This window comes from Pseudophryne corroboree, chromosome 3 (assembly GCF_028390025.1).
Source record: "Pseudophryne corroboree isolate aPseCor3 chromosome 3, aPseCor3.hap2, whole genome shotgun sequence".
NCBI classification, from domain to species: domain Eukaryota; kingdom Metazoa; phylum Chordata; class Amphibia; order Anura; family Myobatrachidae; genus Pseudophryne; species Pseudophryne corroboree.
In genome coordinates this window covers 128,736,698-128,752,489 of record NC_086446.1, presented here as the reverse complement: position 1 = coordinate 128,752,489, position 15,792 = coordinate 128,736,698, and the positions used below count along the sequence as shown (strand labels likewise).

Below are 15,792 nucleotides of genomic sequence, written 5' to 3'. Positions count from 1 at the left end.
CGCGGTAAGTCTTGGAACAGACAGGGCCCCTGCTGCCGCAGGTCCTGTCTGAGTGGCAGAGGCCATGGGTCCTCTGATATAAATTCTTGAAGTTCTGGGTACCAAGCTCTTCTTGGCCATCCACGAGTATCGTTCTTACTCCTCGCCTTCTTATTATTCTCAGTACCTTTGGTATGAGAGGCAGAGGGGAGAACACATAAACCGACTGGTACACCCACGGTGTTACCAGAGCGTCCATAGCTATCGCCTGAGGGTCCCTTGACCCGGTGCAATATCTTTTATAGCTTTTTGTTGAGGCGGGACGCCATCATGTCCACCTGTGGCCTTTCCCAATGGTGTACAATCCTATTGGAAGACTTCTGGAGGAAGTCCCCATTCTCCCGGGTGGAGGTCGTGTCTGTTGAGAAGATCTGCTTCCCAGTTGTCCACTCCGGGAATGAACACTGCTGACAGTGCTAACACATGATTTTCCGCCTATCGGAGAATCCTTGTGGCTTCTGCCATCGCCATCCTGCTTCTTGTGCCGCCCTGTTGGTTTACATGGGCGACTGCCGTGATGTTGTCTGATTGGATCAGTACCGGCTGGTTTTGAAGCAGAGGCCTTGCCGGCCTCAGGGCATTGTAAATGGCCCTCAGGTCCAGAATATTTATGTGTAGGGAAATAACCTGACTTGACCAAAGTCCCTGGAAATTTCTTCCCTGTGTGACTGCCTCCCAGCCTCAAAGGCTGGAATCCATGGTCACTAGGACCTAGTCCTGTATGCCGAACCTGCGGCCCTCTTGAAGATGGGCACTCTGCAGCCACCACAGTAGAGATACCCTGGTCCTTGGAGACAGGGTTATCAGCCTATGCATCGGAAGATGCGATCCGGACCACTTGTCCAACAGGTCCCTCTGAAAAGTTCTTGTATGGAACCTGCCTAATGGGATTGCTTCGTAGGAAGCTACCATTTTTCCCAGGACTCGCGTGCAATGATGCACCGCTACCTATTTTGGCTTCGGGAGGTCTCTGACTAGAGATGACAACTCCTTGGCTTTCTCCTCCGGGAGAAACACTATTTCTGGTTTATGTCCAGAACCATCCCCAGGAACAGTAGACGTGTCATAGGAACCAGCTGTGACTTTGGACTGTTTAGAATCCAACCATGCTGTTGTAGCACTTTCCAAAATAGTGCTACCCCGACTAACAACTGCTCCTTGGACCTCGCCCTTATAACGAGATTGTCCAAGTACGGGATAATTACAACTCCCTTTTTTTGAAGGAGTATCAACATTTCGGCCATTACCTTGATAAAACACCCTCGGTGCCATGTACAGTCCAAACGGCAGTGTCTGGACTTGGTAATGGTAATCCTGTACCACAAATCTGAGGTACTCCTGGCGAGGATGGTAAATGGGGACATGCAGGTAAGCATCCTTGATGTCCCAGGATACCATGTAATCCCCCTCGTCCAGGCTTGGAATAACCGCCCTGAGCGATTCCATCTTGAACTTGAATTTTTGTGTTCAAGGATTTTAAATATAAAATGGGTCACACCGAACCATGCGGTTTCGGTACCCCAACCCGTGTGGAATAGGAACCCCGTCCTTGTTGAAGTAGGGGCACCTTGAGTATTACCTGCTGGGAATACCGCTTATTAATTGCCTCTAGCACAGCCTCCCTGCCTGAGGGAGTTGTCAGCAAGGCATATTTTAGGAAACGGCTGGGGGGAGACATCTCGAATTCCAGCTTGTACCCCTGAAATACTACTTGAAAGAAACAGGGATCCACCTGTGAGCGAGCCCACTAATTGCTGAAATTTTTGAGACGGCCCCCCACCGTACCTGGCTACACCTGTGGAGCACCCGCGTCATGGTGTGGCCTCACAGGAGGCGGGGGAAGAATCTTGATTCTGGGAACAGGCTGACTGGTGCAGCTTTTTTCCCTCTACCCTTGTCTCTGTACAGAAAGGAAGCGCCATTTGACCCGCTTGCTTTTCTGAAGCCGAAAGGACTGTACCTTTGTCTGTGAGGAAACCTGAGGTAAAATTATTTCTTCCCAGCAGTTGCTGTGGATATGAGGTCCCAGAGACCATCCCCAAATAATTCCTCACCCTTATAAGGCTCTCTATGCGCTTTTTAAGTCAGCATCACCTGTCCAGTGACAGGTCTCTAATACCCTCCTGACAGAATGGACATTACATTTATTTTGGATGCCAGTCGGCAAAATATCCCTCTGTGCATCCCCCATATATAAGACGACGTCTTTAATATGTTTTTATGTTTGCCAACTAGTATCCCTGTTTGACAGGGTCACCGACCACGCTGCAGCAGCACTATCTGCAGGTCTCAGTCTAGTACCTGAGTGTGTAAATACAGACTTCAGGATAGCCTCCTGTTTTTTATCAACAGGTACCTATTAAAGTGGCCGTATCCTAAGACGGCAGTGCCACCTTTTTTGACAAACGTGTGAGCGCCTTATCCACCCTAGGGGATATCTCCCAGCGTAACTTATCCACCTGGCGGGAAAGGGTACGCCATCAGTAACTTTTTATAAATTACCAGTTTCTTAACGGGGGAACCCACGCTTTCACACACTTCATTTATTCATCTGATGGGGGAACAAAACACTGCCTGTTTTTTCTCCCCAAACCTAAAACCCATTTTTAGAGGTGCTTGGGTTAAAGTCAGAAATGTATAACACATTTTTTATTGCCGGGATCACGTCACGGATGTTCCTAGTGGATTGTGTATATGTCTCCACCTTGTCGACACTGGAGTCAGACTCCGTGTCGACATCTGTGTCTGCCATCTGAGAGAGCGGGCGTTTTTGAGCCCCTGATGGCCTTTGAGACGCCTGGGCAGGCGCGGGCTGCGAAGCCGGCTGTCCCACAGCTGTTACGTCATCCACCCTTTTATGTAAGGAGTTGACACTGTCGGTTAATACCTTTCACCTATCCATCCACTCTGGTGTCGGCCCCACAGGGGGCGACATCACATATATCGGCCTCTGTTCTGTCACCATATAAGCCTCCTCATTCAACATGTCGACACAGCCGTACCGACACACCGCAGACACACAGGGAATGCTCTAAACGAGGACAGGACCCACAAAAGCCCTTTGGGGGGACAGAGTAAGAGTATGCCAGCACACACCAGAGCGCTATATATATACAGGGACTAACTGAGTTATGTCCCTAATAGCTTTTATATAATATACTGTATACAGTGCCAATTTTAATGCCCCCCCTCTCTTTTCCCTCTTACTGTACTGTAGAATTGCAGGGAAGAGCCAGGGAGCTTCCCTCCAGCCGAGCTGTGAGGGAAAAATGGCGCCAGTGTGCTGAGGAGATAGGCTCCGCCCCTTTTTCGCGGCCTATTCTCCCGTTTTTTATGGAATTCTGGCAGGGGTATTTACCTCATATATAGCCCCTGGGGCCATATATTGAGGTATTTTAGCCAGCCAAGGTGTTTTTATTGCTGCCTCAGGGCGCCCCCCCCAGCGCCCTGCACCCTCAGTGACCGGAGTGTGAAGTGTGTGAGAGGAGCAATGGCGCACAGCTGCAGTGCTGTGCGCTACCTTGGTGAAGACAGAGTCTTCATGCCGCCGATTTTCCGGACCATCTTCTTGCTTCTGGCTCTGTAAGGGGGACGGCGGCGCGGCTCCGGGACCGAACATCAAGGCTGGGCCTGCGGTCGATCCCTCTGGAGCTAATGGTGTCCAGTAGCCTAAGAAGCCCAATCCGGCTGCAAGCAGGCGAGTTCGCTTCTTCTCCCCTTAGTCCCTCGCTGCAGTGAGCCTGTTGCCAGCAGGTCTCACTGAAAATAACAAATTCTAAGACTATAACTTTCTAAGAGCTCAGGAGAGCCCCTAGTGTGCATCCAACCTCGGCCGGGCACGAAATCTAACTGAGGCTTGGAGGAGGGTCATAGTGGGAGGAGCCAGTGCACACCAGGTAGTCTAAGATCTTTCTAGAGTGCCCAGCCTCCTTCGGAGCCCGCTATTCCCCATGGTCCTTACGGAGTTCCCAGCATCCACTAGGACGTTAGAGAAAATAAAAAACCTAAAACTAAACTTTCACTAAGAAGCTCAGGAGAGCCCCTAGTGTGCACCCTTCTCGGCCGGGCATGAAATCTAACTGAGGCTTGGAGGAGGGTCATAGTGGGAGGAGCCAGTGCACACCAGGTAGTCCTAAATCTTTCTAGAGTGCCCAGCCTCCTTCGGAGCCCGGTATTCCCCATGGTCCTTACGGAGTTTCCAGCATCCACTAGGACGTTAGAGAAATACCCCGACACTATATATTGTGATAGAAACCTATATTTAATATGGAAAAGCCTGAAACACTTAGCCCCCTCAGGTATAGCAATATAGGAATAGCACGCTAAGTGAAACACCCTGCAATAAGGCAACCACGCAGCAGCTACATGCACACACATATATAGTCACAAGTGTACCATGCAGAAATTATGTACCATAAACTGCACTGGACTAGCAATACAAAGTAATACTCAGTATGGCTATATGTGATAACTATAGATACAACTAACACAGTAAGCACTGGATGTATATCACAGGGTGTTTGTACCACACAACCCAGAATGTATGCACTCTTTCTTAACTAACACAGTCCCAGTGACAGGTAGAATACTCAAGTGTCCTGTAGGAAGCACAGCACTGGCAGTCAGGAGGTTCCACAGAGGAGGACATGCCCCAGCAATCCCAGGAACAGCAAGGCTCTATCTAATGGCCGCTGACCAGGAGTGAAGGAGAAGGAAGCAGCTCCAGGGCAGGAACATTGTATAAATGGCGCCCTGGGGCTGGGGGGAGGGGCCTCAAGTCCAGCCTGCTCCCCTTGCTGGCATCCCCACCGGGTGTGCAGGCAGAACAACAAAACGGGGGAACTGGTACTAAATCCCCCTGACCTGTGCCCAAAATAATACCCTGGTGGCTAGTGGAGCAGCTGCCCAGAACTCAGTAGCCACGCTGGATCGCGGCACAGGAGCCCCTTACCTCCCCCCCTTGTCTGCGGCCCCGCGTTCCGGGAGACGACGGCGTGTGCGAGACTCACATTTAGAAAGAAGCTTGCGTTTCTGCTGCAGTGACTCGGCAACCCCGGCACGGGAGTATACAGCGCCGCTGGGGGTGATGGAGCTGCACGCTGGAAAGTCTCTGAGACTTTGCCAGCAGCAACCCTTGAAGTCTTCTTACAGATTAGTAAAATAACCCTGTAAAGTGCCTGCATACTGCAAGGCATCAACTTACAAACTGAGCTCCCTGGCATGGAGGCGGGGTTATAGAGGAGGCAGCGCTGTGCATCTTGGGAACAGTCAAAAGCTTTGAGCCTGTTGGTGTATGTATGTATATATATATATATATATATATATATATATATATATAAAAAATATTCCTCATCCCTATTAGCCTAGAACTATATGTTGCACCTCTTATATGTCAGTTGCATTTTATGGCAAGTGTACGCTTTTCGGGGTATGTAGTTGGGGTGAGATGCACAGCTGTGGGATTTGATTCCCCAGACATGTCAAAACTGTAGCTTCTTCCCAGCATAGGACATTTGAAGAAATATACGTGAAAGTACACCTTATGGAGGCCAACCCCTGGGGAATCTGCCACCGCAGCCTGAGAATTTGTACAGTTTTGAGCATGGTATAGACTCCCCAGGAGAAGATATACATTCTACATTAAAGGACAAAGTCCCTTAAATATGGTACAGTGGGTTACACACACACACACGAAAATGGCAATACAATCCCCCCCCTCCCCCCACAGAATACCTTCAGAGAGTCACAGAGTGCAAGGAGCAAGCCACATCGCACCCTTACAGGCTTTTATTATGATAAAAAAAACCTGATTAGCTGAACCTTAAGAGTGTAGCTAGTATCGACTTACAATCCCCGCTTATCTATAACACAGTGTTACTTATGTGGAGGGCAGCGCTCCCTGCCAGTGTTGAACTGCAGGGAGAAAATGGCGCTGGTGAGTGCTGGATCCGCTCTGAGGAGAAGTCCCACCCCCTATAATGGCGTGTCTTCCCGCACTTATTGTATTATACTGGCCTGAGGTATTTCTTCGCTAACAGTGGGATTAGACCGTTAGCAGTGTTGACCAGTGTACGGTGATTGAGCTGGCCCAGGACGCCCCTTACAACGCCGCACACAGCGTGCCGCTGAGCCTTCCACCCTTGTGCCGCCATTCTCGCCGGCAACCCGCTTCCCTTGCCACTGGCGCTGTGCTCACCACTCTTCTTTCTTCTGGCTCTGTTAGGGGTGGCGGCCGTGCTGTGGGAGTGAGCGGTCGCCTCGTGGGCTTGCGATCAGCACCCTCAGGAGCTCAGTGTCCTGTCAGCGGAGCTAGAGAACCATTATCTTCTAGAGTTAGTTCTTAACCCCCCCCCCCCCCCCCCCCCAAGTCCCACGAAGCAAGGAGGCTGTTGCTAGCAGCCTGCCTGTACCTGTCTAAACTCAGAAAACAATACAACTAGAACAACTCCTAAGAGCTCCCCTAGCTGTGACAGGCTCCTCCGGGAGCATTTTCTAATCTGAGTCTGGTAGGAGGGGCATAGAGGCAGGAGCCAGCCCACACTATTAAACTCTTAAAGTGCACATGGCTCCCAAAGGACCCGTCTATACCACATGGTACTAAACGGAACCCCAGCATCATCTAGGACTTAAGAAAAATGCAGTATTGCTGGTGTTACAGATGTGACCACATACAGCCATCCTCAAATCGCTAGATGATCCCTGAGATGGTCGTAAGATGCAATCATCTCAGGGAAAGCTCAGCTTGGTGTGATGCGACCAGTTAAACAATCTACCAGCAGCTGCCCATATCAGAGGGACCTCAGGGTCCCTCTGTTCCCACAGATAATGTGCTTAACTCTAACATTTCGATGACGCTTATTTGTGAGGCACTATATGACATAGGTGTATCTCAAGTACAGGCAACAAGGTCTGGAAGAAGGGTAATAATGCTCACCTCATTTTTGCCAATTGTTTTTAAGGAAAACATGCCAGTGTCTCCGTCATCAGCAATGGAAACCCCTGGAAGATCCATCTTTAGTTCCATCCTTAACCTCTGACGACGCTGAACTTTCAGCAACTGCTTCTTCTTCCTGACAATAAGATTTAGTAGGTTACAGAGAGAAGTCCTGACTGGGTTTAGCTATAACATATTAGAATCTGCTTCTATATCCCTTGCTGACCTTTTGAGTGCAGCCAGCTCTTCAGCCTTCACTTCTGTCAGCTTTCTGTCCAGTATCTCATTCTCATCTTCCTCTGCATATTCTTCCGCCTCAGAGTCCTCCTTCTCTTCATCAGAGCTGAGGCTGAAAATAAGTCAGATGGGTAAAAAAAAGTAGTGAGACTACCATGGGCATAAATATATTTAAAAGGGCAGATCACCACCTGGACATGGCCAGAAGAGAAAGAGTCTGACTAGCCAAAGAGTGTAGCAACAGCAACGTCATCATAAAATTAACAGTAAAAACACAAACAGAAAAAGGTGGTCAGACTGACATAAAAAGCTAACTAAAAGAGGAGGGAAGGTCTCACTTTATCTCTACTACTGTATCTTTGGATTCTTCTTTCAATTTCCTTGCGATATGTCTGCGTAGTTTGGATCTCCAGCTCAAGAGCGACCTGCGGGTGTGAGAGCATTTATCAGAAGCCGTTGCAGGATAAAGGACTGTACGCTAACTGGTGAAAACATGGCTAAACATACCTCAGCTCCTTACGTCCCAACACTTTGATGTCTTTGCAGCATTCTCTGAGATCAGTAGTGGTGGCTGGATGTTTCTCAAAATCCGGATTATCTATGACAATCTGGAAAACAAACATTACAGCGCTAAGAGGCAATCCACTGTTCTTCTCCACAAAATAGTATTTCTATCTACTGCCAATAAGCCTATGCTTAGTATCTGTGGCAATGACTTCTTAACAACTCATTGTCCTACCTCACTGATCTTAGAAAGAAAGTCCACAGGATTTGGAGCTTTTATGAACTCAACAGCCGACGCTCGCTGATAAAGAGAACCCTCCGTATATCCTTCAGCCTGTGAAAACGACAATGATATAAAGGGAGAACAGTTAAAGATGTTCTTTATCCAAAACATTTTTTCTTTCCTAATAAAAGTGACCGTGCTCACAGTGAAGAGCACATAGGTGGGACAGCAGGGAGTACAGGAGAGTGGGGAGGGACAGCAGACCTGGGTAGAAGAAGTTTAGGTAGCACTAGGAATACACAGTAGAACTCTATTTTTCCCTTAATCCGAATCCAGAAATTGTTCATCGGTTCCAGAGATTGAATCTCATTAATCCCAGGTTTACAAAACCATTTCAGTATTGGAATCCCTAAAAGGCAAATTAAAAAGAACCCAATACAGATAGTAACCAACCTTGGGCTTCTTATGAGATATTAGCTGTGATACTGTTTGCACAGGACTTTCTACATTCTTGAAAGCAAATTTAGGGTCGAAGAACCGACTGTCTATTTTATCAGGAGCCAAATATCCTAAAGAAATGGTACAAAAAAAACAAAATAAATGTAAGTGTAACATATAAATGAAGGAATATTTAGCATTTCTAATATATATTTCTAGGTTGAGAGTTATGTAAGGGAGAGGCTAATATTTCTACTGTATAACTTTCTAAAACAAGTATTTTGGAAAACAGGATTTTGGTACTTACCGATAAATCCCTTTCTCTGAGTCCATGGGGGATGCTGGAGATCAGTACCATGCGGTATAGATGGGGTGATCAGGCGAGCCGGCACTTTAAAATTTTTAAAGTGTGTGACTGGTTCCTCCCCACACCAGTTAAGAAACTGTGCCCAAGAAGAGACGTCAACACGACCAACAGAGGAGGAGGTAAGCAAGACAACCATAAAGAGAGATCTCCGTAAAACAGGAAACCTCAAAAAATAAGAATTTACTCACCGGTAATTCTATTTCTCGTAGTCCGTAGTGGATGCTGGGGACTCCGTAAGGACGATGGGGAATAGACTGGCTCCGCAGGAGACTGGGCACTCTAAAAGAAAGATTAGGTACTATATCTGGTGTGCACTGGCTCCTCCCTCTATGCCCCTCCTCCAGACCTCAGTTAGGGAAACTGTGCCCGGAAGAGCTGACACTACAAGGAAAGGATTTGGAATCCAGGGTAAGACTCAGACCAGCCACACCAATCACACCGTACAACTTGTGATAACCATACCCAGTTAACAGTATGAACAACAACTGAGCCTCAATCAACGGATGGCTCATAACAATAACCCTTTAGTAAGCAATAACTATATACACGTATTGCAGAAGTAGTCCGCACTTGGGACGGGCGCCCAGCATCCACTACGCACTACGAGAAATAGAATTACCGGTGAGTAAATTCTTATTTTCTCTGACGTCATAGTGGATGCTGGGGACTCCGTAAGGACCATGGGGATTATACCAAAGCTCCCAAACGGGCGGGAGAGTGCGGATGACTCTGCAGCACCGAATGAGCAAACTCAAGGTCCTCCTCAGCCAGGGTATCAAACTTGTAGAACTTAGCAAATGTGTTTGAACCCGACCAAGTAGCAGCTCGGCAAAGCTGTAAAGCCGAGACCCCTCGGGCAGCCGCCCAAGAAGAGCCCACCTTCCTTGTGGAATGGGCTTTTACTGATTTTGAAAGCGGCAATCCAGCCGCAGAGTGAGCCAGCTGAATTGTGCTACAGATCCAGCGAGCAATAGTCTGCTTCGAAGCAGGAGCGCCAACCTTGTTGGCTGCATACAGAATAAACAGCGAGTCAGACTTTTTGACTCCCGCCGTTCTGGAAACATAAATTTTCAAAGCCCGGACTACGTCCAGCAACTTGGAATCCTCCAAGTCCCTAGTAGCCGCAGGCACCACAATAGGTTGGTTCATATGAAACGATGATACCACCCCAGGGAGAAATTGGGGACGAGTCCTCAATTCTGCCCTGTCCATATGGAAGATCAGATAAGGGCTTTTACATGACAAAGCCGCCAATTCTGACACACGCCTAGTCGAAGCTAAGGCCAATAGCATGACCACTTACCACGTGAGATATTTTAGCTCCACGGTCTTAAGTGGCTCAAACAAGTGGGATTTCAGGAAATCCAACACAACGTTAAGATCCCAAGGTGCCACTGGTGGCACAAAAGGAGGCTGAATATGCAGCACTCCCTTTACAAACGTCTGAACCTCAGGCAGTGAAGCCAGTTCTTTTTGAAAGAAAATGGATAGGGTCGAGATCTGAACCTTTATAGACCCTAATTTGAAGCCCATAGTCACACCGGACTGTAGGAAATGCAGAAAACGACCAAACTAGAATTCCTCTGTAGGGGCCTTCCTGGCCTCACACCAAGAAACATATTTCCGCCATATGCGGTGATAATGCTTTGTTGTCACATCCTTCCTAGCTCTTATCAGCGTAGGAATTACTTCATCCGGTATACCCTTTTCCGCTAGGATCCGGCGTTCAACCGCCATGCCGTCAAACGCAGCCGCGGTAAGTCTTGAAACAGACAGGGTCCCTGTTGCAACAGGTCCCGCCTGAGAGGCAGAGGCCATGGGTCCTCTGTGATCAACTCTTGTAGCTCTGGGTACCAAGTCCGCCTTGGCCAATCCGGAACGATGAGTATTGTTCTTACTCCTCTTTTTCTTACTATTCTCAGCACCTTGGGTATGAGAGGAAGAGGAGGAAACACATATACCGACTGGAACACCCACGGTGTTACTAGTGCGTCCACAGCTATCGCCTGAGTGTCCCTTGACCTGGCGCAATATTTTTTTAGCTTTTTGTTTAGGCGGGACGCCATCATGTCCACCTGTGGCAGCTCCCACCGATTTACAATCTGCTCGAAGACTTCTTGATGAAGTCCCCACTCTCCCGGGTGGAGGTCGTGCCTGCTGAGGAAGTCTGCTTCCCAGTTGTCCACTCCCAGAATGAACACCGCTGACGGTGCTTGCACGTGATTCTCCGTCCAACGCAGAATTCTTGTGGCTTCCGCCATTGCCACCCTGCTTCTTGTGCCGCCCTGGCGGTTTACATGGGCGACTGCCGTGATGTTGTCTGACTGAATCAGCACTGGTTGGTCTCGAAGCAGGGGCTCCGCTTGACTCAGGGCATTGTATATGGCCCTTAATTCCAGTATGTTTATGTGCAGACAAGTCTCCTGACTTGACCACAGGCCCTGGAAGTTTCTTCCTTGAGTGACTACCCCCTATCCGCGGAGTTTTGCATCCGTGGTCACCAGGACCCAATCCTGTATGCCGAACCTGCAGCCCTGAAGAAGATGAGCACTCTGCAGCCACCACAGAAGAGACACCCTGGCCCTCGGGGACAGGGTGATCAGCCGATGCATCTGAAGATGCGATCCGGACCACTTGTCCAACAGATCCCACTGAAAGATCCTGGCATGGAACCTGCCGAAGATAATGGCTTCGTATGACGCCACCATCTTTCCCAGTACTCGCGTGCAGTGATGCACCGATACCTGTTTTGGTTTCAGGAGGTCTCTGACCAGAGTCAGTAACTCCTGAGCCTTTTCCTCCGGGAGAAACACCTTCTTCTGTTCTGTGTCCAGAATCATACCCAGGAAGGGCAGACGCGTCGTATGACACAGCTGCGACTTTGGAATATTCAGATTCCAGCCGTGCCGTAGCAACACTTCCTGAGAGAATGCTACGCTGATCAACAACTGCTCCCTGGACCTCGCCTTTATGAGGAGATCGTCCAAGTACGGGATAACTGTAACTCCTTGCTTCCGAAGGAGTACCATAATTTCCGCCATTACCTTGGTAAAAACTCTCGGTGCCGTGGACAGACCAAACGGCAACGTCTGGAATTGGAAATGACAGTCCTGTACCACAAACCTGAGGTACTCCTGGCGAGGTGGATAAATGGGGACCTGCAAGTACGCATCCTTGATGTCCAGAGATACCATAAAATCCCCCACTTCCAGGCTCGCAATGACCGCTCTGAGCGATTCCATTTTGAACTTGAACTTTTTCATGAAAATGTTCAAGGATTTTAAATTTAGAATGGGTCTTACCGAACCGTCCGGTTTCGGTACCACGAACAGTGTGGAATAGTAACCCTTTCCCTGCTGAAGGGGGGGTACCATTATTATCACTTGCTGGAGGTACATCTTGTGAATTGCCGCCAGGACTACCTCCCTCTCCGTGGGAGAAGCTGGCAAGACAGGTGTTAGGTAACAGTGAGGGGGGGTCACCTCGAACTCCAGCTTGTATCCCTGCGATACAATCTGTATAGCCCAAGGATCCACCTGTGAGCGAACCCACTGATTGCTGAAGTGTCGTAGACGCACCCCCCACCGCTCCTGGCTCCGCCTGTGGAGCCCCAGCGTCATGCGGTGGACTTAGTGGAAGCCGGGGAGGACTTTTGTTCTTGGGAACAGGCTGCATGGTGCAGCTTCTTTCCTCCACCCCTGCCTCTAGCAAGAAAGGACGCCTAACCCCTCCGACAGAGTATCTGTCCATGCTGCTACAGCACTGCACATCCAGGCTGAAGCAATAGCCGGTCTCAGTAGAGTACCAGAGTGTGTATACACTGACTTCAGGATACCTTCCTGCTTCCTATCCGCAGGCTCTTTTAAGGCGGCCGTATCCTGAGACGGCAAGGCCACCCTCTTAGATAAGCGCGTCAGGGCCTTGTCTACCTTAGGGGAGGATTCCCAACGTAACCTATCCATTGGCGGGAAAGGGTACGCGATTAGTATTCTTTTGGGAATCACCACTTTCTTATCAGGGGAAGACCATGCTTCTTCACATAACTCATTTAATTCATGTGACGGGGGAAAAGTCACTGGCTGCTTTTTCTCCCCAAACATATTTACCCTCTTGTCAGGGACAGGGTCAACCTCTGAAATGTGTAATATATTTTTCATTGCAATAATCATGTATCGGATGGCCTTGGTCATTTTAGGCTGTAATTGTGCCTCATCATCGTCGACACTAGAGTCGGACTCTGTGTCGGCATCCGTGTCAACCAACTGAGATAGTGGGCGTTTTTGAGACCGTGCCGGCCTCTGAGGCGCCTGGGCAGGCCCGGGTTGAGAGCCCGGCTGTCCCCCGGCAGCAACATCATCAAACCGTTTGTGTAATGAGTTTACATTGTCATTTAAGACCTTCCACATATCCATCCGACGGCAGCGACACCACATTTATCTGCACTTGCTACGCCTCCACGTAACCCTCCTCATCAAACATGTCGACACAGCCGTACCGACAAACAGCACACACAGGGAATGCTCAGACTGAGGACAGGACCCCACAAGGTCTTTGGGGAGACAGAGAAAGAGTATGCCAGCACACAACACAGCGCTATATAACTCAGGGATATACACCACAAGAAGTGATTTCCCAATAGCTGCTTAATAAACACCTTTTGTGCCTAAATTTATGTGCCCCTCCTCTCTTTTTACCCTTCTAGCTTCCAGGAGACTGCAGGGGAGAGCCTGGGGAGCATCCTTCCAGCGGAGCTGTGAAGAAAAATGGCGCTGGTGTGCTGAGGAAGAAGGCCCCGTCCCCTCAGCAGCGGGCTTCTCCCGCTGTCTGTAACAGGAAAATGGCGGGGGATTTTTCACATATACAGTACCAGACTATATTATGTGTAGATTTATGCCAAAGGTACTCTAATTGCTGCCCAGGGCGCCCCCCCCCAGCGCCCTGCACCCTACAGTGACCGGAGTGTGTGGTGTGCAGTGGGAGCAATGGCGCACAGCTGCGGTGCTGTGCGCTACCTTAAATGAAGACAGGAGTGTTCAGCCGCCGATTTGACCGTCTTCCAGCTTCTGATCTTCTGGCTCTGCGAGGGGGACGGCGGCGCGGCTCCGGGAACGGACGATCGAGGACAGCTGCCTGTGTTCGAACCCTCTGGAGCTAATGGTGTCCAGCAGCTGTGAACAGGTACGTTTGCTTCTCTCCCCTCGGTCCCACGTAGCAGTGAGTCTGTTGCCAGCAGAAGCTCACTGAAAATAAAAAACCTAACAAATACTTTCTTTAACTAGCAGGCTCAGGAGAGCCCACTAGGAGCACCCAGCTCTGGCCGGGCACAGATTCTAACTGATGTCTGGAGGAGGGGCATAGAAGGAGGAGCCAGTGCACACCAGATAGTACCTAATCTTTCTTTTAGAGTGCCCAGTCTCCTGCGGAGCCCGTCTATTCCCCATGGTCCTTACGGAGTCCCCAGCATCCACTAGGACGTCAGAGAAACATAGACATAAAAAAGGTTTGAGCATGTGTGTGATATATATATATATATATATATATATATATATATATATATATAGGAAAAACAGTTACACCGGCACTCACTCACTGTCCCAGACCACAACCTGCTCGGGTGCCATCCATGAATCCAAACGGAATCACCTAATGCCCACTCCAAATGGCGGCACTCCCAAGACTTGATATTGAGAATAAACAGACGAACTGCGTCCTGGTGTTCAACGTTTCAGTCCTACGACTTTTATCAAGAACAAGAACCACACTCTTTCGGAAGGCCACTGATCGAAATACTACATTGTTGGCCAGTAGTCACCACCCCCCATCGTTGAAAGATAACCTGCCAGTATCTCAGTTCCTCAGGGTAATGCGCATCAATTCTGAGACAGGGGCAATGGAGGCACAGCTCGCGGAGATGCCTGCTAGATTCATTGAGCATGGTTATAAGCGTAGGGTCCTTAAGGGATGCCTAAGGAGGGCCTTGTTGATATTTAAAGGTGAGGTTAGGACTAAATGAGCCAATACCAACAGAATGATATTTCCTACAACGTATAATGGTATGTCTGGCTGTGTTCAGAGTTCCATTAATAAGCATTGGCCAACTGTGGCCTCTGACACGACATTGCCTTTTACTAACATGCCTAGACCATTTATGGCGTTTGGTCGGGGATCGAATTTGAAACAGCTCCTGATGCGCCCTACTGTGTTTCCTGGTGACACTTCTGATAAGACCCTCATTATGAAAAAGAAACCTGGATGTTTTTTCCTGTGGGGGATGTGTGACCTGCAGGTCCATGGTGGTGGGTCCTAATGTGATACATCCACAAACTGGGAAGAAAATACGGATTACATACCATCTACATTGTCGCCTAGATCACGTTATTTATATACTAATCTTGTGGTTTATATTATGTGGGTCTCACCACCAGAGCCTTTAGAGATCGAATGGCCAACCACCGCACCTCTATACGTGCATCTTTTGAAACTGGGTCCTCTGATAAACCGGTGGCCCGGCACTTCCTTGAGAATAGACATCAGGTCTCAACTTTGAGGTGCAAATTGATAGACTGGGTCCCTCCTAAACAGGGTGGGGGAGACGGGGTGCTCGCGCTTATGCAGCGCGAGAGTTATTGGATCTATACCCTGGACACTGTTGCCCCCAAGGGTATGAATGAATATAACCCATTGAATTACTTTATCAAACGGTAAATATATTTGGGGCTACATCTGGCGTGTATATCACCTCTCTAGTCATACCTAGAAGTTATGTTTTGGCATCCCAATGGGGGTTCCTACTACACTTATGTTGATGTGGTTATTTTCATGTATTTATATTGGTTGAAGGTGTCCCTAGGATTAGGGGATCTTCAATCAAATGTTATGATCCTCCCTGAAGATGTTTGTCTATCAGGAAGGATTTTTGTGGTCCTGCCACTGGTCTTATCTTCAGGAATATTTCATATGTTACCTAAGTGATCTAAAATCTGCATGTGGATATGTTTTATCACTTATGTCTTAATTTGTACTTCCATTTTTACATTGTTTAATATTATA

At 48.6% G+C, this 15,792-nt stretch overlaps 1 protein-coding gene across 2 annotated transcripts in view; it reads right to left on the bottom strand.

Moving 5' to 3' along the window:
* The window catches only part of FTSJ3 (FtsJ RNA 2'-O-methyltransferase 3), a 282,573-nt gene that overhangs the window by 133,146 nt on the left and 133,635 nt on the right, over positions 1–15,792 (bottom strand). For both annotated transcript variants that reach the window (XM_063958469.1, XM_063958468.1), the window contains exons 8-13: positions 8,391–8,506; positions 7,950–8,048; positions 7,718–7,818; positions 7,549–7,635; positions 7,200–7,322; positions 6,974–7,109 (exon numbers count right to left, since the gene is read on the bottom strand). In XM_063958469.1, the coding sequence (XP_063814539.1) occupies positions 6,974–7,109; positions 7,200–7,322; positions 7,549–7,635; positions 7,718–7,818; positions 7,950–8,048; positions 8,391–8,506 (662 nt within the window). The remainder of the gene's footprint in view (positions 1–6,973; positions 7,110–7,199; positions 7,323–7,548; positions 7,636–7,717; positions 7,819–7,949; positions 8,049–8,390; positions 8,507–15,792) is intronic.